At 38.2% G+C, this 27991-nt stretch overlaps 2 protein-coding genes across 7 annotated transcripts in view; one reads left to right on the plus strand and one right to left on the minus strand.

Annotated features, from left to right (window-relative positions):
- Positions 1 to 18: 18 nt before the first annotated feature.
- ARSK (arylsulfatase family member K) lies at positions 19 to 27937 on the plus strand. Of its 6 annotated transcripts, XM_071448597.1 has the most exons (9): positions 19 to 367; positions 2667 to 2796; positions 4726 to 4885; positions 7431 to 7713; positions 11158 to 11329; positions 13229 to 13453; positions 16330 to 16554; positions 16636 to 16896; positions 27787 to 27937. In XM_071448597.1, the coding sequence occupies exons 1-9, from the start codon at positions 212 to 214 to the stop codon at positions 27855 to 27857; spliced, it is 1683 nt and encodes a 560-aa protein (XP_071304698.1). In that variant the 5' UTR covers positions 19 to 211; the 3' UTR covers positions 27858 to 27937. The 6 variants fall into 6 exon arrangements, with proteins under 6 accessions (XP_071304698.1, XP_071304694.1, XP_071304697.1 ...); XM_071448593.1 differs by lacking the exon at positions 27787 to 27937 and having other exon boundaries at positions 21 to 367; positions 16636 to 18664; XM_071448595.1 differs by lacking the exon at positions 27787 to 27937 and having other exon boundaries at positions 262 to 402; positions 16636 to 18664.
- Positions 21534 to 27991, minus strand: part of PCSK5 (proprotein convertase subtilisin/kexin type 5) — a 229819-nt gene continuing 223361 nt past the window's right edge. Inside the window, exons 33-37 of the mRNA XM_071448591.1 lie at positions 27284 to 27461; positions 26099 to 26316; positions 23989 to 24104; positions 22498 to 22684; positions 21534 to 21937 (exon numbers count right to left, since the gene is read on the minus strand). Of these exons, the coding sequence (XP_071304692.1) occupies positions 21534 to 21937; positions 22498 to 22684; positions 23989 to 24104; positions 26099 to 26316; positions 27284 to 27461 (1103 nt within the window). The remainder of the gene's footprint in view (positions 21938 to 22497; positions 22685 to 23988; positions 24105 to 26098; positions 26317 to 27283; positions 27462 to 27991) is intronic.

Here is a 27991-nt window from a genome sequence, read left to right on the forward strand (position 1 = left end):
TCTCTTGGGGCACCGTGGGACATGTAGTTCTCGTTTCCCGGGGCACGCTGGGAATTGCAGGCCGCCGCACTGGGCACCGTGGGACTTGTAGGCCGCAGTGAACGGGTAGCGTGCGGTGGGGTCAACTCTTTCTCTGTGGCCAGAGCCTCGGAATCTGCTTTCGGAGCTGCTGCTCCTCGGTTAGAGAGCTGGGGACTACGGTGGCGGGGCGATGCGAGACTGCGGGCCACTGCGAGACGGCGGGCCGCTGGGGCTAGCCGGCGTGGCGCTGCTCCTCATGGCCGCCGGGGCCGGAGCAAGGCCGCGGCCCGCCGTCCCCGGGGACCAGCCCCGATCTAACGTGGTGTTGGTGGCCTGCGACTCCTTGGTGAGTGATCGGGGCGTGGAAGGACACCCTGACAGGTAAGGGCGGGGCAGGAGGGAATCCTCGGCGGTGGCCTGGACGGAACTAGGGAGGATGAGACACCGCGGCCGTATGGATGCATTACCTAGGCCAGAGACAGGGCATGCGCAAGCGCGAGTTCACTGCGCGGGGCGCCCGCGGCTCGGCAGGCGCTGCAGTAGCAGCAGCAGCGGCAGTAGCAGCAGTGGCAGCAGCGGCGGCAGGGGCTGCAGCAGCAGCAGCAGCAGCACTAGGCCTGCCGTGCGACGAGACAGCCGCACCCCGACTGTTCACCCCAGTATTCCGACACAAACGCGGCCGCTTCCCAGAAGGGTGCGCCTTGGTCGCATCAGGGGCTTCCCAGCAGCCGAAAACCTCTGCGCAGGTGGCTCCCACGGTCTGGGGTCATAGAGCTTGTCGCCCGGGAGGGGGACATGCCAGCAGGACTCCGTGGCAGGGCAGCTGCCCCTGGAGCAGGGCTAGTGTGTATACAGTCAATGTTCTTCGGTTCGCTTGAAAAGCCTAATGGTAAGCAAGGTCACTAAACCATGTTACCCTTCCCATTTTAAGTCCTATGGCTGTTAAGTCTCCACAACAAATGGGATAGCGAATTTCTAGAATCACAGATGAAATTGCTGACTTACTGAGCTCCAAATACTGGTTTATTGAGGCTCTTATAAGGTATAACAACACAGTAAACTTGTCAGACGTGTATCTCTAGCAGTAGGTACGTAGCAACTTCATCACAGTGATTTATTAATATATTTGGTTTACCCTTCAGACAAAGAATTTTCCCACTCACAAATACTAATCTTTTCATGTATCTTCACAGTTTTCTCACTGTGCCCACCAGCACACTAAAAATGCTCTGGTGTGTTTTACTCTGGGGAGCCTTGGTTTCTCTAACTCACCTGAACTCACCTTGTTGTAGAATCAAACATAAGCTCCGTGGTGTTAATAACAAAAATGTACAAGAGAGGTGAGCAATTCACATTTGAATGCTCACCGCTATACTATGCAGAGCTCAAGAGTACCTGTTGGCTGCCACACTGCTCTGACCTGGAAAGGACCCCTTTCCCTGTTCCTGGAAAATAACATGTGGTATACAATAACCTCCATGTCTTAGCCTTGTCCCCGCCTGGCTACTGCAAAAATGTACCCTATCCTGGTTGCAACCAGGACAACTTTCTAAAGAGCACTTTCAGTCCGAAGTTATGTTCAAGTTCATAATGTGTATTACAGCTTTATTTCCAGTTTGTCCTACTGCGTGCTTGATCAAGATGCTATTTGTAGTAGTATACAAGATTAGGTGATTGCTCATTTAGCATGTTCTGATATGAGCTGAGTTCAGAGGCTGGGATGCTGCAGTTAGCTCTACTGGTGCCAAATGAAGTGACTCTCTACAATGCTGGGTTATCCAAGAGTATTTCTGCCAGAAACCAAATTCTGGGAATTACATTTTTCTGCAGTTAAAACTGCAGATGCACTGCCGCCTATCTGTTCACTGAACAGCCAGTCAGACTGAGGCTGTGTTGGCACATCTTATTCAACTAAGGAAGGGAATAAAAGTGACAGATGAAACACAGTGATGTGAAATATGCATGAAACCTGGTTTCATGTGATGATAATCTTTTACTGTAAAATTACCTATTCAAAATGTTTAATCTTTTTTAAGTTACTGATTGAAAAATCTGTCTGAACAAATAGGTTATTAAAATGAAATAAGCATTATGAAAGCATCAAAATTAGCATTATGGAAGTATCAAAAGGGAACCATTGTGGGTGGGATTTCTGTGGGAGAATAGGCTTTCTTTAGCTTTCTGATCCCTTTTCTAGTCCATAGTTTCAAATAAGTTCACAGAGAAGTGGTATGGATAAGCCTTTAGAAAGGATGAGGAATCAATGATGGTTTCAAAGAAGTATGTGCTAGTGCACACATCTACATTGGGATCCAGCCTTACTCCTTTTTATTGTTCACCGCACCTATTCCCATTGAATGTGTCATGGTACAACCCCACCCCTGAAGAAGTGGAGCTTGGAATATGTATAGTGATGCAGTGGAATTAATTTTACTATAAAGAAGCCCAGTTATTATTTCCATTGCACTTTTTCAAAAATGATCCTTTTTATATTGTTCTGCTTAGGGCTTTTCAACACTGTTTTCCAAACCTGCCTAGAATTGGCAGCATTTGAGCAACACCAGTCCACGCTAACAAATATATGAATTTATGCAGCCGATAGTTTGCATTAATGCTGTTTATGTGTTGCTTTTGTCTCATTGCAGGATGGACGCTTGACATTTTTTCCAGGAAATCAGACTGTAGATTTACCTTCCATAAATTTTATGAAAAGACATGGCACTGTCTTTCTCAATGCCTACACTAATTCTCCAATTTGTTGTCCTTCCCGTGCAGGTAAACCCTGCAAAGGTTTTGCAAACAAGCAAAACACCAGATAAATGCTTGCATATGTCAATTTAAATATGTGGTAATGATGGGAAATTTGAAATTATTTAATGGGAAGGGATTTGTTTTGTTTTTCAATAAGGTTCTTTTTTTTTTATCTTGTGTTTGAATTCTTATGATATTCTTCTCTTTCATTTCTTTATCTCTTCTGTTTCTTATGTTTCTTCCTTTATTCTTTTGTTTCTCATTTTTTCAATTAAGTGTAAGCTCCCAAATCTTTTTACAGACTCCACTGAAGCTTCAGATTTTAAAAAATCTTCAGGATTTGTAGAGAAAGCATTGATTTGTTCTGCTGCTGTGCTGAAACTACACACAGAACTACTCTCTCTTCCTAGTACTAAGTTAATAAATATCCTTCCTGTATTCAGCAAAGAGTGGTAAATAATAATAGCTGAATAAAGTGGTAGCAGTTTCCCCTGTCTTCTAGATACTTGATGCATCTTTCAGTAGCTTTAATTGAATACTTCCATGTTTTCCTTTACTTAATGTGATTCTTGTTCTGTGTTCAATTTCACACTTGCAGAATTTGCTAGGAAGATAGAAGGAAACTATATTCCTTAATCAAAGATTACATCTTAAAACATTTCTACCTTTTTCAATTGTTGCAAAGACCCTGCTTAATCTGTATAAAATCTAAATCCTCTATGATCTAGCTATAGAAAAGTCCCCCTTCCTCTCAAAGCATACACTGAAAGAAGCAGCAGACAAAGTCATATATAGTGTTACATTTTTAATATTCTCTTTATTGATTACCTAGTCCCCATTTCTTTTTCTCATGGTCACATTTTAAGTGGGTGACGTTACATGAACAAGCAGTCAGCCTTCCTTTCCTTTTCTTGATGCTTGAGTCTTTCAGCCATTTTTTATTGCTAAGAACAATACTTAATGTTATTTAATTTTAAGAAGTTTGTGCAAATGGCAGATTAGTACTCCTGTGAGAAAGAAAGTGAATAGGGAATTAAACAATTCATCACTTGCGTGTAGTGTTATAGGTAGCTGTGACTACTGAGCTCATATGTGGGGCTCTGAACCAGCAGGACATCTTTTGCATAGCCAGGAGCTTGGATACCTGCAGGGAACTGAGAGTACATCTATTGTGGAGGTGTCAGGGATGATACCAGAAGAAATATAGCGGGAAAGAGGGCTTTGGGGTGGGGAAAGGACTGGTATTGCCATATGGGGTTGATGCACTTTGCTTACAGGATATTTCTATTGCTTGTGAAATGACTTAGTTCTGTTTTGGAACTATCTTTAAATTAGCACTGGAAAGAGTGAATGATTCTTTATAAGCTGCAAAGAAATAGGAATTCACTTTTAAAATCTTCCCTCATAGTTCCTTTGCAACTCTGGCCTTGGTTTCCTTTCTTCTTTAATATTCTCACTTTGTTTTTGCAAGTGGTAGTGAAGTAGATTACCTAAAAAGAATAAAATTGAGGGCATGTTGTATTTATGAGAATACTGTATTGTAATTCTCTCCACAAATATACTTAACTTTAAACTCGCATTAAATTTAACCGTAATAAGGGTAACTAACATTCTGAAACACATGTAAATACAGCATTGTTTAATCAGGATCTGTACTACCATGCCATTTCCTTTCAGAAATCAAGAAGAATATTTTCTGATCTAATTAGAACTTGATTTAATGATTGCGTAGCACCTGGAAACATAGGACCTTCTTCTGCAATTCTGGAGATTATTTGAGTAAATTTTGATACTTGTATTGATTACAAAATAAGATTTGGAAGAGTAATACTTTGTATTCCTTGTTCTATTGTATCACAGTTTGGACTTTTAACCTCTGTAATAATGAGAAGATTAATCCTTTCCCAGCCTTATAGGTGGGGAGTACTAATCACTCATCATTTTTTTCCCCAGCTATGTGGAGTGGTCTTTTCACTCATCTAACAGAATCTTGGAATAACTTCAAAGGTCTAGATCCAGATTATGTAACATGGATGGATCTCATGGAGAAGCATGGCTACCATACGCAGAAGTTTGGGAAATTGGACTTTACTTCTGGACATCATTCAGTAAGGTAATCAGGTAGATTCTTCTGCTGTAAAATGGGCAGCAGTGAACAAATCATGTAGTGTGCTGTCACGTGGTTTCAGTCTCTAGGTGAAATGATAGTAGCTTTAACTTAAAAGAAATTGTGTTGGGTGCCTAGCAGAGATCTGTCCTGCAACTTCATGGAGAAGCAAGCCTATCTCTTGCAGCTGTACTTTGTCTTTTACCTGTAGTTGAAAGGTAATACAGAAACTGGTTTGCCCAACATGAATGGTTATTTTCTAACGCTGGTATTATTGCTCCTTAAGCGAAATTCATAAACTGTTTTTGCCTTGCCTTAAGACTTCCTGGTAATACCAACAGTGTAGGAAAAGCAGAACAAAACCCTGTACCTATAAAAATTAAATATTAAGCCTACTGTCACAAAATGTCAGAGGTTTTGAGGGGTATTTTGAAGGCCATAAGTGTTCAAAGACTTGTGCTGTTGTGGTGGCCCCAGATGGACACACCAGGGCCACCATGATAGAACAAACTGTTCTGTGACTCCACCACCTCCAGTGAGCAGAAAGGAGAAAAAACAATGACTCAATGGTGAAGATAAGGACTGAGAGAGATCACTCAGGTACACAACAACACAGACTTAACTCAGGAAAATTAATTTCTTTTATTGCTAATTAGAAGCCAGAGTAAGGCAATGAGAAGTAAACCCAAATCTTAAAACACTTTTCCACCACCCTTCTACCCAGGCTTAACTTCCAAGTTCTCTACCATGTCTACCCACAGGGGTTTGGGAGTGAGGACTGTGGTCAGTTCATGACACATTGTCTCTGCCACTCACTCCTCGTCAGGGGAGAACTCCTTACCTTCTTCTGCTTCAGTGTGGGGTCCCTCCCCCACTGATTTCTCCAAAGTGAGTCCTTCCCATGGGCTTATGTTCTTTACAAAGTGCTCCAGCATGGGTTCCTTCCATGGGATGCGCTCCTTCAGGAACAAACGGCTCCAGTGTGGGTCTCCCCAGGGGGTGACATGTCCTGCCAGTATACCTGCTCCAGCCTGGATTCCTTTCCCTGCAGGTCCACAGGTCCTGCTGGAAGTCCAGTGCAGGCTTTCCACAGGATCACAGCCTTCTTTGGATATCCATTTGGTTTGGTGTGGGGTACGTCATAGGCTGCAAGTAGATATCAGTTCCATGGACTGCTGGGGTACAGCCTTCCTCCATGGCCTGCTGGGGAATCTTTATTCTGTGTTGTTTTTATGAATATGCTCTATCTCACTGACTAATAATGATGTCTGTTGTTAAAATAATAATAAAGAGAAACTTTTTCTTTAATGACAAACAGGTTAGAGTTATTTAATGCTTCCTTTTTAGTTATGAGGGGATTTGGTTCTTTAAACTTGATCCTAATCTCAGTCTGACTGGATAATTAGACTGGCCTATGGCCTACATAGTATTTTTTTCTGTATAAATCAGTATTATGACATTAGGTACAATTAGACACACCCACACACTCCTTTATCATAATTTCATTTTAATGGCTATGAAACATGCTTTCTCTGTAAACCAGATTCCCTATATTGTTCTAAGTAATTTATTTAAGCCTGTGTAGGTTGAAAGTGTGAGCCTAAACAAGAAATTAAAACAATAAAAAAATTGTTACAGATAGCTTTTCTAGAAGTTACAGTACATTGGTAAAATTCCTTTGGGGATAAAACTAGTTAGATGCTCTTTAAACAGTAATAATGTTGTGTTTTGATAAAAGCATGTGATCAAACTTGAGCAGTTTTATACTTTCCTTTGTAATTTCTTGGTTATATTGAAATTGCCATGAACAAGGTGAAGATTAGTCAAGGTCTTAGGTAGTCTGCCTCTTACCAATGTCCACCATCATTCACTCTGGCAAAGAAACAAGGACATTTTCAGCTCAGATTTTTTTTATTGTTTTAGAGAGACAACAATTGCCATGACATTAGAAAATCTGTTCAAAAATATTTTGTCATTGAAATGTTGACATTTTCCCCTTCTTCTTGCTTTCTTTACACTCTTTTCTATTCTTGTTTGATAGGATTTGTACAAGAGAAATAATTCTTACAGATTTTTGTCTAAAGTGTGTTTAATTAATAGTACAAGCCACATCCATAATGTTGTTTCTAAAGGCAGCCTCACCAGTAAAGTAATTTCCCACTATACTCTTTCACATAAAAATCTCTGGCCCAGTTTACATATAAATAGTGTGTGAATCTGTGCCAAAACGTGGAGAGAGGTCCACAAGATGGAATGGTATTTCTAAGTATTATTTTGTAGATGTGAGAAGAGCCATTGTGACATAAATGGGTAATAAATAAGAAAGAAAATTCAGAAGCAGACATAAAAAGGCTGAAGGTCTGACTATAAAATAGATGCACAATCATAATTGCTCAATTGAATAACAACACTCCTTTTTTGCAGGTATTGCAAATAGATTGCAACTGAAAGTATAGGGGAAGTTCTTCAGGAATTCATAATGCTTTTTGCTTGGAGGAAAAGTGAAGAAAACATTTTCTGTTGAGTGTGTGACTTGTGTATGTATTTTCAGTAACCGTGTGGAAGCTTGGACTAGGGATGTTAACTTCCTGCTCCGACAAGAAGGAAGACCCATGGTGAAACTTACAGGCCATAGGAAGCAGTTTAGAGTAATGGAAAAAGATTGGCAGAATACTGATAAAGCAGTAAATTGGATAAAGGAAGAAGCTGTTAACTTTACTCAACCATTTATTCTTTACTTGGGACTGAATTTACCACACCCATATCCATCACCCTATGCAGGAGAAAATTTTGGATCCTCTACATTTTTAACATCTCCCTATTGGCTTGAAAAGGTATGTGAGTATAAAATTTAAATACTAATTTATTAATAACTGTATTTTAATACAATATTTTTTCCTGGTTTTCCAAGATAGACCCAGTTTTGATATTTCACTACACAGTAAGAAAATACTTGAATGAGATATTAGATTTCTGATTAAAGGCTAAGAAAATAGAAGTGACAAATTTGTCTCTGTTGTGGGAAAAGGTTTGTTAGCAGTAGTCATTGAATCAATAAGTATAGCGTTCAATAGCTAGAAACACATTAAGAAAAATGAGATTGTTGCTCTTCTTAACTGTAAATTAATTTTGGTAATGGTCTGAAGCTCATTGTTATGAACATTCTGTATTTTGCTTGTTAGAAATGATGCTATATGTAATAATTTGGTCTGAGTTTTACAGTGAAAGATTGACTTTTTCTGCAGTATAGACCTAGAACATAAAGCAGCATAAGACACAACAGAAGTCTTCCTTTTCTGTTAACTTCTTCTGTGCTACTGTAGGTTTTCAAGCACAAGAAAGTGTCTGTATGTGTAAAACTAAGATATAGCACTCCATTCCAAAGAAGAGATACTTTTTTCAGTCTTGTTTCCAGTTGACATTAACTGCCATAAAATAGAAATTTACTCCAATAGATTTAATTGCAGAAAGGCATTAATATTCTCTGCAGCTGCAGAATTAGAATTAGGTTGATAAGACTATATACTTCAAAAAACCCATCTGTATGCAATTTATGTAACTTGTGGCCTTTTCCATGACAGAACTGCTAAACCTCTTTATCTAGATGTACCAAAAATACAAATACTTAGAAAAAAAGGATTTACAAATGAAGGTTGAGAGATGTGAATTTTTTTCATGATAGTGAGGGTTGTGGCTTCTTCTGGGAATGGTAAGAAGTTTGTGGGGAGAGGAAGAACTTGGGAAAAAAGCCCTTTCAATTGCAAAAAGCAAGATCTGGCTTAGTTATTAAGGAAAACTTGCTGGGTGCTGATTGCTAGGTTAGATGTATCTTGGGAAGCATAGGTGCTTTTTTTGAGTCACAAACAGTTATAACATCTTTTACAAATTTTTGTCATCTTTTATCCAGTCAGAGTACCTTAACTGCACAGTTTGCTGGGCTCCTTCCCACCACTGTGTATACATACTGCCTTGTGTGGGCCACATATTACCATTTACTGACCATTGGCCAGTTCTTCTTCTGCAATGTAGCTCTTTTTTGGGCATGGAAGAAACAGTCTTTTAAAATCACAGAGGCAATCTCATTAAGAAGTTTGATCACATAGGTGAAGAACTGAATTAAATGTCCTGATTATTTGGGCTGTAATACAGAACAGAGTATCAACACGTTATGTCTGTGAAACGTTGTGTTATCAACCAGATGGTCCCCTGTGTTTCGCACACAAGTTGTCATTTTTCAGGGCATGTGGCTTCTTTCCTAGTTGTGAATTATGTGTCTTGGTTTAAGACAATTCAAAGAGGTAGACATTCTGAAATGAGTTCTCCCCTTAGTTTCAACCAATCCCTTTCCACCAATAAGGAACCAATATCAATAGATACAAGTGAAAAAATAAGTTTACTAACAAGTGAAACAGCAACATGCAAAAATTAGCAGTGAATAATCACTAGATACAAACTTGCTGAATCACAGGAGCTCCACAGGAACAAAGAGATCCCAAACTGGTGGGGTGCAGCCCCCTTCTAATCTGACAGCCCCCCACTGCTGACTGCCTGCAGGGGGCAAAGGGAAAGTGGTGTCTGGCTCTTTCCAAGGTGTCACCTGCCACCATGCACTCCAAGAAACAAAGGGAATGGATGGCAGCAAACCCTCCTGGGAAGGTTGGAGCTTACGAAGGTCTAGTGGCAGATGGGAAGTTGTGGCACATGTGGGGTCAGCACCGCTGTTTGCTGCTTCCTCTTGCACCAGCCGGATTCCACTGGTGTTGGTGCCTTCTGATCTGCTGGTATGCTGTAGAAGGGAGCAGGGGAAACTGGTCTCTGGACACTGATGTGGGGTGGCCCAACCCCCTGATCAAGCTTCACTGCCTATGGAGTTTGCAAAGATCACTGGGAATACAGTTTCTGTTCACTAAATGCAGTTCTTCCGAGTTGCTACAGTTGGAATCCCAGAAACTCACCCATATCAGCCCCTCTGAAGTCGAGTCTCCTCCTTCAGCAGCAGAAGAAGTCATCTTGGGTTTCTTGACCTTTTAAAGGGACTGGCATTTCCCGGCTGCCCTGCAGTTCTGGTTCCAGCCACGCTTCAGGTCTTAAAGGCACCGTAACAATCTTATGGCACAGATAGATATGGAATACAGTAACATTTTGGATTACCCAGGACATTACCATAGACAGACAAAGGGATTGTGTCTTTGTGAATATTTAAAACTAGACTGAAGTTCTGTAGAAAAGAATCATGGATGGAAAGGGACACTTTTTACTCTCTTATCTTAAGCAGCTAATAAGTACCATTTGCAAAGTCCAAAATGTAACGCCAAAATGTAGCCAAGGACCTTGAGCAGTAAGAAAATGACTAAAGCATTATTATTTTATCTTAATGATTTTTTTCTAGCAGTGTGTTTTCTGTAGATCCTAAGGAAACTTATATTTTGTTGTGTCTATTTGACTGTTACAAAGCCAGGTTTTAGTTCTGTGGGCAGTAGAACTCTTGCAGATTTATCAACTTGTTTAGCTGGCTGGCTTTTCCTCCAAGTAACAAGTGAAAGTACAAGAGGAAATTACCTCAAGTTCCCTTTTATTTAAGGGAATATTTACAAGTATTACAGCCAAGGCTAAATGTGTATGTCAAATTTCAAGACTCTAAAGCTAGTACTGAAGCAGACAATATCTGTGACTACACATAGTTTGAATATACAAATAGATTGGCTTTTTGGTTTCATACTGATGTTACGTTTCTTTATAACTAAATGGATTGACATATGTAGAAACATGTCGAAAGTATTAGAAAATTGGATTAATGTAGTGAGTTCTTTTTATTAAGATGCCAAGACTTGTCATCACTGTCCTGGAGGCTTTCCCAGACTACATGGTTTTCCATGTTGTTCTCTAGTCCCACATAACACACAATCTTTTAGATCCATAGGTTTATAATTATTCTACAGTTACAAAGACACTCTGCCAATATTCTGTACCTACTCTAGAAGAGTGTTCTGTGATATCTCTCTTCAAAAATATACAGCAGTTGGTGAAGCACATATTTGTGCCTCCTAGCCTTAGTTTCTAGTTGATTTTCATAGGTTTTTAAAAAACAATTTACCTGTGGAACTGTGGGGAAGTATGGAGGAGGTAGCTGCATGGTGTAACAAGTAAGCAGCTACTGTTTCCTGGGCCATAAATTGAGAACTGTGAATTTATGCTATACTTTTTAAAATTAAATCTGTGTTAAAAAACTTGTTTAATTCAGTTGCTAAAGTAATGTTAATTTCCTCTTTATTTTTTAGGTAAATTATGAAGCTATTAAAATACCCAAGTGGATTTCTCTTTCAGAGATGCATCCTGTAGACTATTACTCATCATACACCAAGAATTGCACAGGAGAGTTTACAAAGGAAGAAGTGAGAAATATTAGAGCATTTTATTATGCTATGTGTGCAGAGACAGATGCCATGCTGGGTAGGTAATGTCTTATTACACAGTGGGTTTTCTAGTTCTGTTTTTTTTAAAGAAAGTGCTGATAGGGCTGATCTTTGGAGGGGAAAAAAATAGAAAACAAAATACCACAATTCACATCTGGGAGTAAGTTGTGGAAGTTGCTCATTCAGTCTATATGATAAATGAGAGGATACCCTTTTAGGTGAGTTGGGAGCACTCTGAAAAGTAATCACAGCCAGCAGTTAGAAGCTCTGTAGAAAACCAGTCACTGCAGCAAAATATGGCATGACCCATTGCAAATGATTCGGTTTAAAACCGAATGGGAAAATTACCCCATGCAAGCTGCCCCTCCTCCTCCATCCCCTTCCCAGCACAGGAAATACTAGGAGAGACCAGAAATAGGAACAACAATTTTACCAAAAACTCGCAATAAAGACAATATAGATAAAAGACAACACAAAAGGAGAGTGCTCCACCCAGAGGAAGTGTTCACCGACAAAAAAGCAAAAACACCCCCCAAAGAGAGTACCTAGTGTGGTTTTCCCAGACAAAGGCAAGATGGCACCTGTCATCTCCATCCCCTCCACACTGGACCATGCAGCTCAGAAAAATGAAAGCAATGAGGCAAAATAGTTTCTGCAATTTAATATCCTTTCTCCAGCCTGGAAGAAACAATGGAAAACAGGGACAAAAGCCTGGAGAGCTAATTAATCCAAATAAAGGGTTCTGTAAGTGCTGGCCTTGACAGTGGCAGCAGTGGCGGAAGCACTAGCAGCCGTGGTGGCAGTGGCGTCTTCCTGCTGCTCTGGGAATAGTTACAGCTTGTCAGAGTTTCAGAAACAGTTACGGCCTCCCTTGATTTCAGCAACAGTTAAGGGAGCAGTTCACATGTTTCCAGCACGGAGGTAAGACTAATCAACTTCAACACACCTAAGTGTCTCCTGCTGAAAACCAGGCCCCCTCCATGACATAGGTGGTATGTTATATTAAATAGTGCTGGAAATTCCACCCTTCTTTTCCTAGGTACCCAGGATACCCATGTACAAGAGGAACTAAATCTCTTTGATTAAGTGCTAACTGAAATAATGGAAACACTTTTACAGTCTGTGACAGACTGTAAAAGCTGAGCTGGATGAAAAGATAAATTTTAGGGCATAAGTTGTTTTCCTTAGAAGCTGATTTCAAATGTGTAGACTGGATAACAACTGTTACACTTTGACTGAAGAGTAAAGTTACATTTGGAATGTCCCTTAGAATTATTGAAAGTTGTGAAGAAATAATTAATTGTACATTTAGAATTCTTCAGAGTTTGCAGGAAGGTCTACAGACCTTCCTGCAATTTACAATGCAATTTGGTCTTAATTTACAGCATTTTATTTTTTTATTTGAAAAGTGACCATGAATGAATTTGTTTGCATCCTAATATGAAATTCATGATCAAATAAGCTAATCTTTTAGGTATATGATCTAAACCACGACACCATATTAGATTGGCAAAGTGAATTAAAAGACACAGATTTGCTCCTCCTCATTTTATGAATGAAACAATGGAAGCCTTATAGGTTTAGGAAATAAGGGATTGCAAAGTAACTGCACTGCAGTTGTAATTTTATAACATCTTTTAACTAGTATGTTTAGGCATGAGTCATCCTAAAGTTTTAATATTTAAGATGCCTAAGTGCTTTGCTTAACTACCAACTTCATTGATCTTGGCCCTGTCTTTGTTGCAGAAATGTACGTACAAAAATAGAGGAGTATAGTATTGTTATGTTTTCATTGCACAAATATATGTGCAACAAAAGAGGAGTTTCCTCCACTGGATTAGTAGGATTCCTTGAAATTTGCATGCTGCTTTGCAGGTACAGACCTTGGAAGAAATATTTTGAATGTATCCTTTTCAGTATCTTTTTGATGTTGCAGGGGAGATTATTTCAGCTCTGCAAGATACTGGGCTTCTTGGAAAAACAGTTGTTATATTCACTGCAGATCATGGAGAACTTGCTATGGAACACCGTCAGTTCTATAAAATGAGCATGTATGAGGGAAGTTCCCACGTTCCTCTTTTAGTTATGGGACCAGGTTTTAGAGAACAGCAGCAAATACCAAATGTAGTATCTCTTGTGGATATCTATCCTACTATGCTCGGTGAGTTAAGTAATTTCAGGTGACAATTTTTTTCCCTGTTACCATTAGATATATCACGTACTCGGATGGCTCTTCAGTACTGCCCCAACTCTTTGGTATGCTGCTTTTATATCTTAACTGACTTGTTAATTGACTTTAGTGCATTACTATTCTGCATTTGTATCATAATAGTCAGAATGATGTCTTGACTTTGAGGCACAACACAGTAACACAACAGGAGATAATTTATTGGTGGACCATATATATGGACTTAACAGAAAAAGTAAAAAATGGATGAAAAAATAAAGAAACTGATTGTCTTCCTTATTACTGTAACTGTCTTCCACATAATTACACTGATTGATTATATATAGGATTATTTGTTAGTAAAAAAAGGAATAAAGCCCATTTTGGATATGAATAATCCTTGCTAGCCTTCACACCCAACAGTTTAGTATAGAAATTATAGCATAAGTGCATCCAGAGATGAGATTAAACTTGAAAGGAGGAGAACAGGTTCATTAACTTAGCAAAGGAATGTCTTTTATGAAGGGTCATGTGGAAGAAGTGTGATGAAAGCTTTGTATAGGAAATGTAAAAATGATCCGGGCACATGTAAAAAGATGTGATAATGGATATCCATTCTTACCTTATGAGATATGAAAATACTCAGTATTGGACAGAGAATAAAATGAAAAGAACTAAACTTAAATTACGTAGATGGAAATCACTTTTAGGAGGGAATTTTTCAACAGTTATCTGTGATAAATCATGCAAAACACCATTCTAATTGGAATTAACCATCAGGTAAAGTTATCTTATGAGGCTTTATCTGTGATCTTTTAGGCTTCCAATCAGAAGAAATATTTTTTTCAAACCAATCTGGAAGGCTTGTGCCACATGTACACTGCAATTACTTGGAGAACATGAGTGAATAAAACTGTACATCTAGCAATAAATACCAGTGAAAAATCCACTTCTATATTGTTTTAGGTTGATTTTCTAAAAAGTAAACAGAAGTTATTTATCTGTTTATGTCTTCTCAAAACTTTTGAACCAGTTATCCAGGGAAAAATAGGATATAAAATCTGAGTCGCTTTCTCTTCCAAATTTTGACATCAAATTTTTATGTATATATATCTGTACTACATATGGATCTTATACAAGTTATGTTATCCTATGTAAAGAGCTGAAAAACTCTTATTTCTTTGTTTCTTTTTCCCAAGTGACATAATTGGTCAGATGGTTTAATATCCTTCTGTCTTTGCCTCCTGGGGGTTTTTCATTTGGGCTTTTTTTCCCCAGAACTTTGTGTGCATAATTCATTCCTTCTGTTCTGGCAGTTCCCCTTCTCTGTACTCTGAATGTCAGAAAGGCATGTATGATGAAAATGAAAACTTAAAGAGCCATCTCTATCATGTATTATGGTCTCTGTCTTGCATGCTGCTGCTGACTAGCGAGGAAACAGATTTCAAGTCTATTTTTGTGACAAATTTAATTGCTTTGCTTAGGATTATCACGCGGAAATAATCTCTCTTAAGGTGCCATCCAAATGGCACCTTTGGTCAAGACTGCCTCCTGCACTGGCTTTGAGAATAAGTGCAAATGTTTTGATTCCAGCAGAATCTGTAGGATACGAATGTACAGTCAGACCTGCAACAGCTCTTGCTTTTTGTAACAGGATGTAGCATAATCTCCAGGCAGCACTAGCATTGTTGGTCAGTGTGGAAATACCTTTGGCTCTCTATTGGAAAAGCAGGAGCTGCTGAATGGCTGGAACATTCTTCACACATAGAAAATCCAGTTACTGGATTACCAAGTAATAGCGTTACTGGTTTAAGATGACAGAAGAGCCCATATCCCTTTTTCGTTTGTTGGAATGTAGTGTGTATTTGTTCAAATTTTTTTTGCCCGTGCATGATCAAGAGCTGCTTGCTAGGTTTACACATTGTGGGTCTTCCTAGTACTTTGTCAGATGCTGGCTGGGCAGAGGACAAAAAGGAAGATGTGTGCTGATGAAGGAAAGAGTCACCTTTGAGCAGTTTATATGCACAGAGTATCACCACTCAACACAGAACAGACTAAATACTACCATGGTGCTCTGTGAAATGGAAAGTTTTGAATTTCGAATTACTATCATACATGGTTTTTAGGACATGCTTGGGATTCTCAGCTATGTTTTTCAGAATGTTTCTGAAAAACCTTTGCAGTCTTTTAACCTGATCTTTGGGAGCTAGAGAAACTTGTGTTATAAGTTGATGCTGCGGAGCTTATGGATATTACAGCGTCTCCTAATGGCCGTCTGGTAGGCTGTGGAGTCATCCAGAGTTTTTGGTACATGCACTATGATTATACCGCCTCAAATAACATCTTTATCTCCAGTCCTGCCAGAGAAGCAAGTGTCCCCACCAGTTACAGGTGATAATAGAGGCCACCTTTTATGAAGCATTTCATTATTCTCTAATGAAGAATTCTACAGATGAGCTTAGCACCATTATTGTTCAAGTAATAAACAGCTACAACATGTTGGATGTGGAGCTTTTAGGGCCCTTTCATGCTGTGTTACTCTTTTTCTTCTGCCTGATATAGTCAGAGCAAAAGAGAAATGTTTGCAACCGTGATTAAGGAATAAAACAGCACCAACTGTCAAGGAGACTATTGTGATCATTTTCACAAACTTCTGTTAAAGGTTAAGTTATACATAGGTGATATATTTGGTCAAGATGCTGGGCAGCTTGCCTTGGGAAATTCCTTAAGGTATTTTTTATTATGTATTTTGGGATAATAATTAGGAGAGCACATTTTATTATCAACATTCAGACCTTGGTTGCATTGTGTTAGAGTTTTTTAAAACTGAAAACTGCAGTAACATTTTGGTTTTGTGTATCTTTCCTTAGATATAGCAAGAGTTCCTGTCCCACAGAACCTCAGTGGATATTCTCTTATACCGCTGCTACGTGAAAAGGCTGAGAGCGAAGCGTCACCGAGAGGACCTCGGCCCTCATGGGTGCTGAGTGAGTTCCATGGGTGCAATGTGAATTCCTCTGTGTATATGCTGAGAACTGGCAAGTGGAAATACATCGCGTACTCGGATGGCTCTTCAGTACTGCCCCAACTCTTTGGTATGCTGCTTTTATATCTTGACTGATTCGTTAATTAACTTTAGTGCAAATTGAATCTTAACTGACTTTTGTTTGTTGCAGACCTTACTGCTGATCCAGATGAGCTTACAAATCTCGCCATAAAATTCCCAGTAACTGTACATTCTTTGGACAAAATACTTCGCTCTATAGTAAACTATCCAAAGGTTTCTTCTTCTGTTCATGAGTATAACAAGCAACAGTTTATCAGTTGGAAACAAAGTTTGGGTCAAAATTACTCAAGTGTTATTGCAAACCTTAGGTGGCATCAAGACTGGTTAAAGGACCAAAAAAAGTATGAGAATGCAATTGACAAGTGGCTTGGTAAGTAGATACAGACAACCTGGGGATTTCATATAAATGAGGATAAAAACATAATGCATTTGTAATATTATGCTGTATTTCAAATTATAGAATTATTTTCTTATATAACCTATTTTAAGTAAAGATAACTGAACTGTTACTGCTTTGTGTCAGAATGCCAAGTGTGGTGGTGCTCTCAGGAGTCCCAGGATGAGGGAAGAGATGAGAATCTTGACTCCATGTTTCAGAAGGCAGATTTATTATTTTATGATATATATTATATTAAAAAGAAAATTATATATTAAAACTACACTAAAAGAATAGAAGAAAGGATTTCATCAGAAGGCTTGAAAGGAAGGAAAGGAATGGAATGATAATAAAGTCTTGTGACTGACCAGAGAGTCCGAGACATCTGGACTGTGATTGGCCATTAATTAAAAGCAGCCACATGAGACCAATCAAAGATGATGCACCTGTTACATTCCACAGCAGCAGATTATTCTTGTTTTTCTTTTCCTCTGAGGCTTCTCAGCTTCTCAGGAGAAAAAATCTTGGCAAAAGGATTTTTCATAAAACATGTCTGTGACAGCCAAGAGCACTTTATATAACTAGCCAGCACTCTAACTTTAGCCAGCACTCTAAAACTAGAGTTTTAGATGTTATTATTCTGTAAGTGTAAGGAAGTGTATATAGAAAGGGTGGTGTGCAAATACTAATTGTGTGTAGGTAATATTTAGCTAATTGCAAAAGTACTGAGTATTAAGCATTCAAACTCAATAAGAACTTCCATTTATAAGGAAAAGCAAGGATTATAAAACTTAGTGAAGTAAAGTGCCAGTTATAGTGGAATTTCCTGTGTGAATTGTAAGTCTAGATTGAATAGACTTTCATCAAAAAGTTGGTAACCAGTACAGGTCTGAACATAGATGTGGTTCATGCAAGTACTTAACTATATATATGACTGACTCCCTATGTTTTCAAGGTCTGCCTGCTAATTTCTTTCTCCTCTCTGCTCATCATCATAAATTAAAAAGAAAAACCCTTCTTGCCAAGCCTATGAACAGAACAGTTCTCTGAAAAATGACAGTGTGATTTGTATAACATAAAATAAAAACTGTTTGAATGCAGTTAGATTCTGCAAGTAAATGCTTTAAGGCACATCAGCAAGTGGAGAATTGAAACCTAAAATGTACACAGTGGAGACACAATTGAAACTTGCAGGAAGAGTTAACAGAAAAATACTGTTTCCCATTTTTCGAGTGACCTGATAAAAAGAAAGTAGTTTTGGAAGAAGGTAAGATTTAGGTAGCAACTCTTCCACTTATGGGAATATGTAATTACAGCAGTGCTTAGGTTTGCTAATTCTTGGTCACCATCATTGCTGCTATATACCAGTTCAGAATGACATTATCCTTCATATATAAAATGTTTTCTGGAAGCTGTTATTAAATGCTCAGTAGTAGCAGTAAGCCAGTAAAAATAAACATAAAAATGAGACATATTTTCTGATGGCTCCACACTCATTTTGTGAGCAACTTCCCACACAGAGTTAAAAAATCTTGAAACCCTGTAGCACATGCCATTATAATTCTTATTAAAATGAGTTCAGGTACAGTTGAAATTACTTAAACAAAATAAATGGGCTGCATAATTAGAGGAAGTATTTATATCCATATGAAAATTTGTTCAAGAGAAAAAAGAATAGCAAAATTTTCTCACTTTACAGAGGTCTGGACAGAATGCAGTACATTGTCCAAAATGGAGTAAAATAAAATTATGGTGAACTGGATGTGTTTTGTGTGTGTGCTTTTTAATGAATGAATGTTTAAAATGTAGAGAAAATTGTATATTGTCAGTTCTGTGAACAGTGCTTTCCTTGAAAACATGAGCTTTTAAGACTCACTGATGTTAGGTTTACAAAAGTGTCATTTGTGATACTCTCTGAAATGGAGGAACAAATAGGTAAAAAATCTTGCAACCACATCTTGTGCCACAGACTGTCCAGAGAAGCCCAATACATGGGGACAGGCTTCTTGAAAATTCAGGAAACTCCAGGAATGGGCCAGCTCACAGAGCAGTGCTTGTTGTTGTTCAGGGGACCACGTAAAATCATTCTTCTGCTGGGTCATATGTCTTGCAGTCTGATTGTAACATGGAATAGGTATCCTCCAAAAACACAAAGTAGAAAGATGAAAGAGAAATTATTAAAACAGAAGGCTGCACTTGCTAGTGTGGTATTTAGAAAAGTTTTAGTATCTGTTAGTCTTGAGGAATAAGTAGAAAGATTTGTGTTTTCCAGGAGACCAGAACTTTATGAATGTTTGTGACAATGGGAGTCAGAGCTGGGAAATGGTGATGATAGGTAAAAAGGACTAGAAAAGATTAAAAAATAATTGGATGCCTTTATTTCAGGAAAAAGTGTAAGGAACTTAGATTAATAGAAGGGATAAAATAATTCAGAAAAACAGAATTTCCTTTGTGTACTATTGTGTTCTCTGTAATTTTTTTACTGCCTTACGTGGTTCTACCAGTTTTCCATGAAGTTTCTTTAGAAGCAATACTAGAATTATTTCCTTGTGCTTTTATTTTCTTGGTCTTCTTTTAGACTCTTAGCAGGGATTTCTAGTTGTAGACACTGTAAAGGAATACAGGTTCCTAAATTTGTGTCTTCTTGAGTACTATTTTTAAACTTAACAATTCCAAAAATATTGAATGTGATTTTCTTTTATAGGAGATGTTGGTGCTATAGGAGATGTTGATGATGGGCATCCATTAAAGGTGTTGATATTTGACTGGCTGGATTGGGATGGACAGACACCCTTCCCTAACAAATCTAAGTTAAAGCCCTCTTGAGGAGTCTTGCAAGTCTCTGACCAAAGATTCTTTTTCTCTGCTTTGTCAGATGGGTCCCATTGTCCCCAGGAAACCAGGGCATGGCAAAAGGGCTGAGTAACCTAACTCCTGACTATGGCACCATGGTTTCAATCATTTTTTGCCTCTCCAGGGTCATCTGGTCCTTTCATAATAATATGGTTTCATAACCTGTGAGCCCCCATAAAGAAAATGCACATTATCATTCTGGTTTCAGATTGCTTAGGCATAGCTAAGAATAAGCCTTTGAAATGTGAGGAAGTGTGTCAAAGCTTATCCTCACAGTTGTGTTATAAGCCATTAGCAACAAGAATAAAGCATATTGTTAATTTAAACAAGTTTAGAAAACCAGGATAGCAGTATCATCTTTCAAACTGATTTTTCACTCTTCTTTTCCTCTTCTGTTTTATTAGATTTTAAAGTGAAAGATAACATGTATCTTTCTGAAGTACCTTGCTGCCAAATGCTGTATTACAGTTTTTGATAAACATAGCTTTTGCTAAACATGGTTTCAGCTTTTGTGAAGTCACATTACCTTTAATTCCTCTCTCGTACTGAAGCTGCAACAATTAGAAGGTTAAAATTAAAATTGGAAGCAATAAACCTCTCTATAAAACATCTTTAATCTTACAGATCAAACTATCCTTAGGTCTTTAGGCTTATGTAATACTGAAAATTTCACTGAGGCTTTAAGCCATGGAAAGCTGGTGTTTTTACACAATTACTTGTAAACATTAAATCTATATATATACCCTTATTGTTTTTAGAAAAGCTCCTTACTGGAAACCTAGAGAAACTCTGAGATTTAATGAAATGTAGTGAGTAACAGCATATATAAGATGGCTAAAGAATTTATTCACAACAAACAGCCATTCTTTTCTTCAGAATTATAAATTTTTATTTATGTAATAATAATAATAAAAATTATCAGAAAAATGAAAATATCCCCTTTGCCATTATCTGAGCATCCTGAGCCATTTACAGTATAAACACCACCTGCTCATGCTGCACAATTGGTGTGTGTGTGCCATGCTTATAGACAATATTGCCCTTTGTTGTAAACCAAGAAATTCATCTGTAAAATGCAAGATTTTTTGACAAACACTGCAGTAAAGATTGATCAGAGGCTGATATATAAAATATTTTTCTTCTATTTCATACAAACTGTGAATAAGATATAGTTATGAGAAGTAGTTAGAATCCTAAGTCTTAAAATATTATGTCATAGATACATGAATTAACAGGAAATTATGCTGTAAAGATTATGAAGATTATGTTCAGGGAATACCAGGTGATTATGAAGAAAATCTAAGTAAATTCTTCCAAGTTGCCTCTTCTATTATGAATTGCTGAGTAACTCTAATCACAAATTAGTGAACTACTAGCATCCTCTCCCAGTGGCATTCATCAAGTAGATGCACCCATCTTGCTTATCACATTTCTAGTAGTGATTGGCAGGGTTCTTCAAAAAGGTCTGAAGAAAAGTTTGTGTTAGTTACACAAATACATATTGGGAAAAGATTATTCTCCACACAAATGCATAGAAACTTGGTCTCTTAACCAGATTATATCTGGAGTGCTACTTAAAAGCCTAGAAAAGATTTATTTAGAAAAAAGGAATTTCTAGAAATATTTCTAGAAATTATTCTTGTTTCACAATAATTATTAGCAAAAAAATTGGAGGTCAGGATGCTATCAAGTAACAGAGCATATTAACTAAATAGCTATAATTTCATAGGAAAAACAGTAGACTAGGACTAATTTACTGTTAGTAAACTAATAAAAAGTTATCTAAATGAGTAACTTTCATCATCATATTCTAGCTCATCTTCCTCATCATCCTCCAAAAGTCCGTATTTAAATTTGTGATAAATTGTGCCATCCTTGCCCATGTATACAATGTCATCTTCGTCGTCATCATCTTCATAATCTCTGTCTCTATATTCAATCACTTGATCCTCATGGTAGCTGGGATTCTTGTGATAGTTGCTCACAGAGGAAGGAAAGGTTTTGGAGTGATTTGTCAGCTTCTCATATCGTCCTTTATTGACAGGCTGGGTTTTGGTTCGTGCCTTTTTCCAGATGAATACAATGGCTCCAATGACAAGCAGAAGCAAAATGCAAGTGATAACAAATAAAATAGTTTTACTTTTTTGCCCAGGTGGTAGAGTTGTCCGTAATACGCAGTCATCTACAACAGCAAATAAAAACAAAAGAATAACCAAAAAAAAGGGTGAAATGAGCTTGCATTTATGTGTGTGTGTGTCTTAAAAGTCTGGTACAGTGTGTCTGGTGCAGTGATAGCAGTCAACAAAACACCTAGCTTTTCTGGTATCACAATGATATTTTTGTTGTTCTTATGCAGCAAGTATGTCGATAAGGTTGTTGGGATATCTGTTCTTCATTATTGTATTTAAAATAATGAGAAAGAAGCTGAAAAGCTAGCAGGTGCACAAATGCAATGAGATTCAGATGTCTCTTCATTGAAGTAAGCTAATTCATAAACCAGTTGGTTTATGAAATGCCAGGCCATTTAACATAGTAGTTGAGAGTGTGAGAAGTTGCCATCTCCAGCACCAGACATAATGGTTGTTATTTGAGTAAAACCTTCCCTATTTTTGATGAAGCACTAGGAATACACTGTTTATCGATAGCACATTTTTGCTCTAGTCCAGTTTTCAAGCAGCATAATGTCAGCACAATCAACCATAAAACACTTAGCAGTATTCCTGCTTTTCACTGTGGTCCTACCTTGTGTTTCACTGCAGTCACAGCACTCTGGGGTTTCTGCTGGGTCTGTGTTGCTGCAGCAGGGCAGGCAGCGGCTTTCCTCCAGGAAGAGCTGCATGCTGGCTGGACAGACTGTGCAGTTGAGAGGACCAGGTCCCTTGCACTCAATGCATGAGCTGTCACATCTCTCACACTTGGGTTTGCTCTCCTTCAAACACAGAACACAAGCAATGCACCTCTAATTTTGTGTGATTTGTACCTGACCTGGCAGTTCTGTCCTGTCATTGACCATCGTGGTTGTCATCTCTAGGCACCTTGGGTGTCAGTGTGAAGATACAATACCAAATTCAAAATTTCCTGTTTTCTGATTTCTCAGTGATCTGCTTGTGGGATGTAAAGTGTTGTAAAAGCTTAGAGATCTCACCTAGCTAGGCAGGATGTTAAAATTTACTCATTCTTTTAAGCTTTTTGAGCCAGAAAAGTAAGTGATGTGGAAGAAGCAATACGAAATATTCTGGGGAAAAGCTGAGAGTATGAATTTTCTCTTTACCCAGGGAAGAAGCAGAAGTAAGGATTAAAGGTGGTTGGAAATTTTTTAGCAAAACTGATTACTCTTAGATTATGTGGCTTTTTTTTCCTATGGAAACAGCTTAGATTCAAATACTCTTCCTGAAGTCCAGGCTTCTGGGAACCTTTGTTTACAGAGACTACCAGCGGTCACTGTGATCACAGCTGCCTTGCAGAATGCTCTTAAGTCAGGGGTTTCAGTATTTGCAATGCTCACAGTTCCTGGCCATGTTCACTGTGAACATCTGGAGACTCCAATAAACTTTCACCACCTTTGCAGTTAGGATTGCAAGGCTGTTTATCCTGGATGGAAGAACCTGTGCAAGATTGCAGGATCATAGCTGTTCTTAATTTCTTAGAGTCAAAGCTCTTGCAAAGACCTGCACACCTGTGTGGTCCCCAGCCTCAAATAAGGCTGTTTTCTCAGATCAATGCTATGAAGTAGGACTGTCAAGAAGATATTATAGGACAGAGACTCCATCCCAGGCATGCCTTGCTGCTATATTCTTGAATAAATATCTTTAGAAGGCAATTGGTGTGGAAATCTGGAAGGTGGAATGCCCAGGCTTATGGTGCAGATCCAAACCTTATCCTATTCAATTAAATATACAGCTGTGTTAATTTCAGCCTGTCCTTCTACGAGAGCTTTCTGCCAGAAAAGCTGTCAATCAAAAATGCAGAAGGATTTCTTACAGAAAAGGCATCAGAAATCCAAGAGGAAATCTGTTATATTGGAAGAAAAAAACACTGTATCATTAATGGAACTGATTTGTTCATGTGGTTTTGATATCTTTGTTGACTATAAGGAAACCCCAGAAAGAGAAACAAGGCTTCCCCTGCTAAAAGAGGAAAAAAGTAAACATACTTAAAGAAAGGCACCATTAAAAACTCACAGAAGAGCCATGTGCTGTTTGTATTTTTTACAAAAATCCTTGAAGTAGCTACCTTTTGTCCTGGAGTCTCCTGGACTTTGTATTCACCTACGAAACAGTCTGAGTTGCACATTCCATTTAACAAACTGTAGCTCCATACACAAGATGTGCAGCTGAATGCTCCCTTCCCTAGAAAGGCAAACAAAACAACAATATTACAACAGGAAATGTCAGCTAACTTCCTTTAAAAATTATATTGACCACTGCTTGAAGCAAAAGGATGTTTGTCAGCGGCAACAATCATTAGTGAGGACTTCCACATGAAGAGGCTGGTATTAGAAAAAGCTTGTGCCTAGTCTTGGGGTTTTGTGTGCAAACAAAATTTATTTCTTATGTGTTTTGATAATCATGAAAAGATAATTTCACAATCAGTTGTACAGAGAACCTCTCACATATTCAGGAAAATAAATTAGATCAGAGCACTGAAGTAAAATGTGGAGAACCTTCTCCAAATTCTGTCCTTCACAAAATCCATACTTACTTGCCCTGTTAACTATTTTCAGACAACCATGAATTAAGTGATGTTTATATTTGAATAGAAGAATAACTTATTTAGTTGCATAAGAAATAAACCATTTTTCACTAGTTACAGCCAGAGGACCATATGCACCTTGTGTGTCAGAGACTCTTTTTAAAGACAGATGCTGCATGCAGTATTTCTGTGAAACACTGAGGGGATGAGTTTGTCTTAAGTGTCAAGATGCATCCATCCATTTCCCTGCACACAGACATTTTCTGCCATTTTCTGAAAGGAAGAAAGTGAAAATGCAAGGAACTGACATTAGCAGACATTAAACTGCTGAAGTAAGTAACCTTCTGTAACACAGAGAACTTCCTAAATTACTGTGCAATGCATGATTTTCCTTACTGCTCTTGACAGAGACACCATGCTCTTTGCTGATATATCAGCAATGCAGATGCATTTCAGATTGGCTTGTGTTTTATAATTCTGTCTTTTTAATGATGATAAAAATTCTGTCCCGTAGTATTTATGCCAAATAATGTGAAAAACAAAGGAGGTGGTCTGTAAATTAAAATGCCTATCTTTTTTTGTTGTAAATCAAAGCAAACATATTTCTGCTAATTTTCATAATATTGTTACACAATTAGGTTGTAAACATTCTTGAATGTGGCTTCATTCTGAGTGCTTCATATATAATTTTGTTGCAATTAGCTATCTGTACTATCCAGTATATCCACTATCCAAAATAGTTCGTGTGTTACAATGCATGGTCTTCTAAGCTGCAGCATGGAACCCATTAGCTATAATCTTGTGTTGTTCAGGTAAAAAAGGACATCAAATGGGTCCAAGAGGATTAATGCTTTTTGTTTCAGAAGTGGTTTAATTAGGAAAATTGAGAAACTAAAACCACTGTCTCACAGAGCAAAATAGACAGTCTTTGAAAATTAACTTTGTGAAATACATAACTATATTAAAAGCATCAAACATCACTGTGCTTTTGATATCAGTTTTCCTTTCAATCTAGAGATGTGCTTTATGGGTCTTTACTCTTCCCATTGTAGGCTGTAAAGATGTGCAGTGGGAATTAAGTTCCTTGGCTTTCACGGAGTGAAAGAGTAACAGACAGTAGGGCAGCTCAAGGAGTGAGATATTTTTCAGTCATTCTTGATATTCATGTGAAAAATGGGGTCCATCTCTGTAAGCCCAATTTTTTATGATGAGCATTTTTATGAGAGGCCTGGCTGATGGTAAATTCATTACTGTTCTCCATTTTTGTCCATTCACTGACTTAGCAACATGTGACTTGGTCCTAGCCCTCCCTGTTAAGTGGCTGTCTCTCTGTTGGTGCTCTCTGCTGGAAGCAGTTCTGAAGAAAGCTTGACAGGAATTCATATACTTGGTTTCACCTCAATTATCAATGCAGTAGAAATAAATCAGTGGAGCATGAGTGTAACGAGTCACCAAGAGACAGGAAAAGCTCAGCAGCCCCTGGGAGAGGTCTACATCACCTACTGTGGGTTATGGACACCCAGAGTCATGGACAGATTGGTAGCACTGTATGTGGTTAGTGTCTTTGTGAAGTGTTCCCAGATCATGGAGCTGAGATTCCAGGTGTTTTGATGACCTCTTTTTTTGCTCAAAGCAGAACATATACTTTTACCGTCACAAGTTAAACAGGAAGAGTGGCATCTCTCACAGACGTTGTTGTCCTTGTTTTCGTAGTAGTACTGAGGACAAGAGCTAACACATTCGTTCTTGGAGTGCAGCAGGTAGAAATACGTATTACAGGAAAGACAGTCTGTGGCTCGAGGCCCCATACACTCCTTACAACTCTTGTGGCATCTCTCACATGATCCAGTGGAATTTTGTGCGAAATACCTGAGATAGATCAGATAAGCGTAGCTTTGCATAAAGGCCAGCTGTGATAGGAAAACCATTTGTTTAATCCTTAGCTTTTTATCGTGATTACATCCATGTATAAAAATCATACTAAAATGAACACAGGTGTTTGTAAACTCAGTGGAAATAGAATTAATTTCATTCCCTTTGGCCATTGGAATTCAGCGACAAAGCACAACTCTGTATAGTTTTTACAGCAAAAATTTCTAAAATCTGAGTTGAATTGAGATATAGAGTATTGAAGTAGGGAAGGTGTGTGTGATTTTGCTGAGATATGGTCCTTAGAGTTTTCCAGTTTAATGGGAGGGACAGCCAGTGTGATCCATTGAACTCTAGTTTTAATTTAAATGGACCTGAAAGAGAAATCATAGGTTAAAACATTCTAAATTTGAATTTTTCAAAACTGAATTTCCCAAAACACTGAATTCACATTTTGAACTTAAATGGATTAATTATAAAGCTTCTGTCTAGAATTATGAGTGCTCAGTTCAAAGATGTTTTAATGGTTTTTGTTATCACCCGCTGTAAGCATTAACGCAAAAAAAAAAAATAAACTTATCCAAACTTCTCCTCCTTAAGTGGAGGCCAGAGTTGTGCTTGGAGGCTCTTCTGCCTGTACTTGGAGGCTCTTCTGCCTGTGCTCAGGCTGACTGACCTATAACTTAGTATACTTGTTCTGGTTCACACTGTTCTGTACAGAAATAGCCAAGAGCATATTCTGAGCATGTCCACACCACATCTAAGCAGTTCCCATCTGGGCACCAATTCTGGAGTTTTCTACAGGGAAGTGAGGTTTTCCACCATTAGATTACTGTGATAATACAAGAAATTTTCTCCTGAAAACAAAACTCAGTTCTATTTCAGACTGACATGGAATGCTGCAGTGATCTAATTTCTCAAAGCTCTCTCTGTGATGCAGCTCTTAGCACAAGATCTTGGGCCTTACCCTGCTGGACAATGGGTTACACATCCTTTTCCTTGTCTGTACCAACCCAGTTTGCAGGAAAGGCACTGTGAGCTGTGTTTTCCAGTGCAAGTGTCACAGGTGCTGTGGCACGCAGAACATTGCCTCTCGGTGCTGTCAGCGTAATATCCATTTGGGCATGTTTCAACACAGGTTCTGTCTGCAGAGACAACAGTGCAAAGTAGCACATCATATTCAGTATTTACTACTATAAAATATCTCATGCAGCTGTACTAGAGGAAACTCTATCAGCCCGAGGTGCTGATAGATAATGTACTGTTGGGGAACAGTAATTACTTTTTGATTCTTGTAAATTCATTAGTCCTCATTTCTGTGTTTTATGCATATTAGCAAACTCTTCAAGACAGGCAAGTTTTTATCTTTGTGAAAAATAAAGTAGCATAATAATGAACAGCAGATGTGATTTCCTTCATATAATCAAAAGGAGTAAGGCAGGTTTTTATCTGCATTGCTGTTTTCCATAGATTTCACTTTAAGCATCAATCTAATTTCATTCTGTGTAGATGATGAATCTGATGGTAAATTTGAGATTTAATGATATTTGTTTACTGATCTTTACCCTTGTCTGTGACTTCTACATTATGTTATCGAATTAAATGTCTTTAATGCTGCAAAGCCAGATAAGTCCCACTTTTTTCAGTCGTAGTAGGAATCCTGAATGAGAAGTTA

The sequence above is a fragment of the Agelaius tricolor genome, unplaced genomic scaffold, assembly GCF_023055355.1.
Source record: "Agelaius tricolor isolate 1412-34295 unplaced genomic scaffold, bAgeTri1.0.p SCAF_27, whole genome shotgun sequence".
Classification (NCBI taxonomy): Eukaryota; Metazoa; Chordata; class Aves; order Passeriformes; family Icteridae; genus Agelaius; species Agelaius tricolor.

Coding starts and splice junctions, on each gene's coding strand:
- ARSK (XM_071448592.1), top strand. CDS start 458: ATGAGACACCGCGGCCGTATGGATGCATTACCTAGGCCAGAGACAGGG. Junction 716..2,666: donor CGCGGCCGCTTCCCAGAAGG/GTGCGCCTTGGT, acceptor GTCTCATTGCAG/GATGGACGCTTGACATTTTT. Junction 2,797..4,725: donor TTGTTGTCCTTCCCGTGCAG/GTAAACCCTGCA, acceptor TTTTTTCCCCAG/CTATGTGGAGTGGTCTTTTC.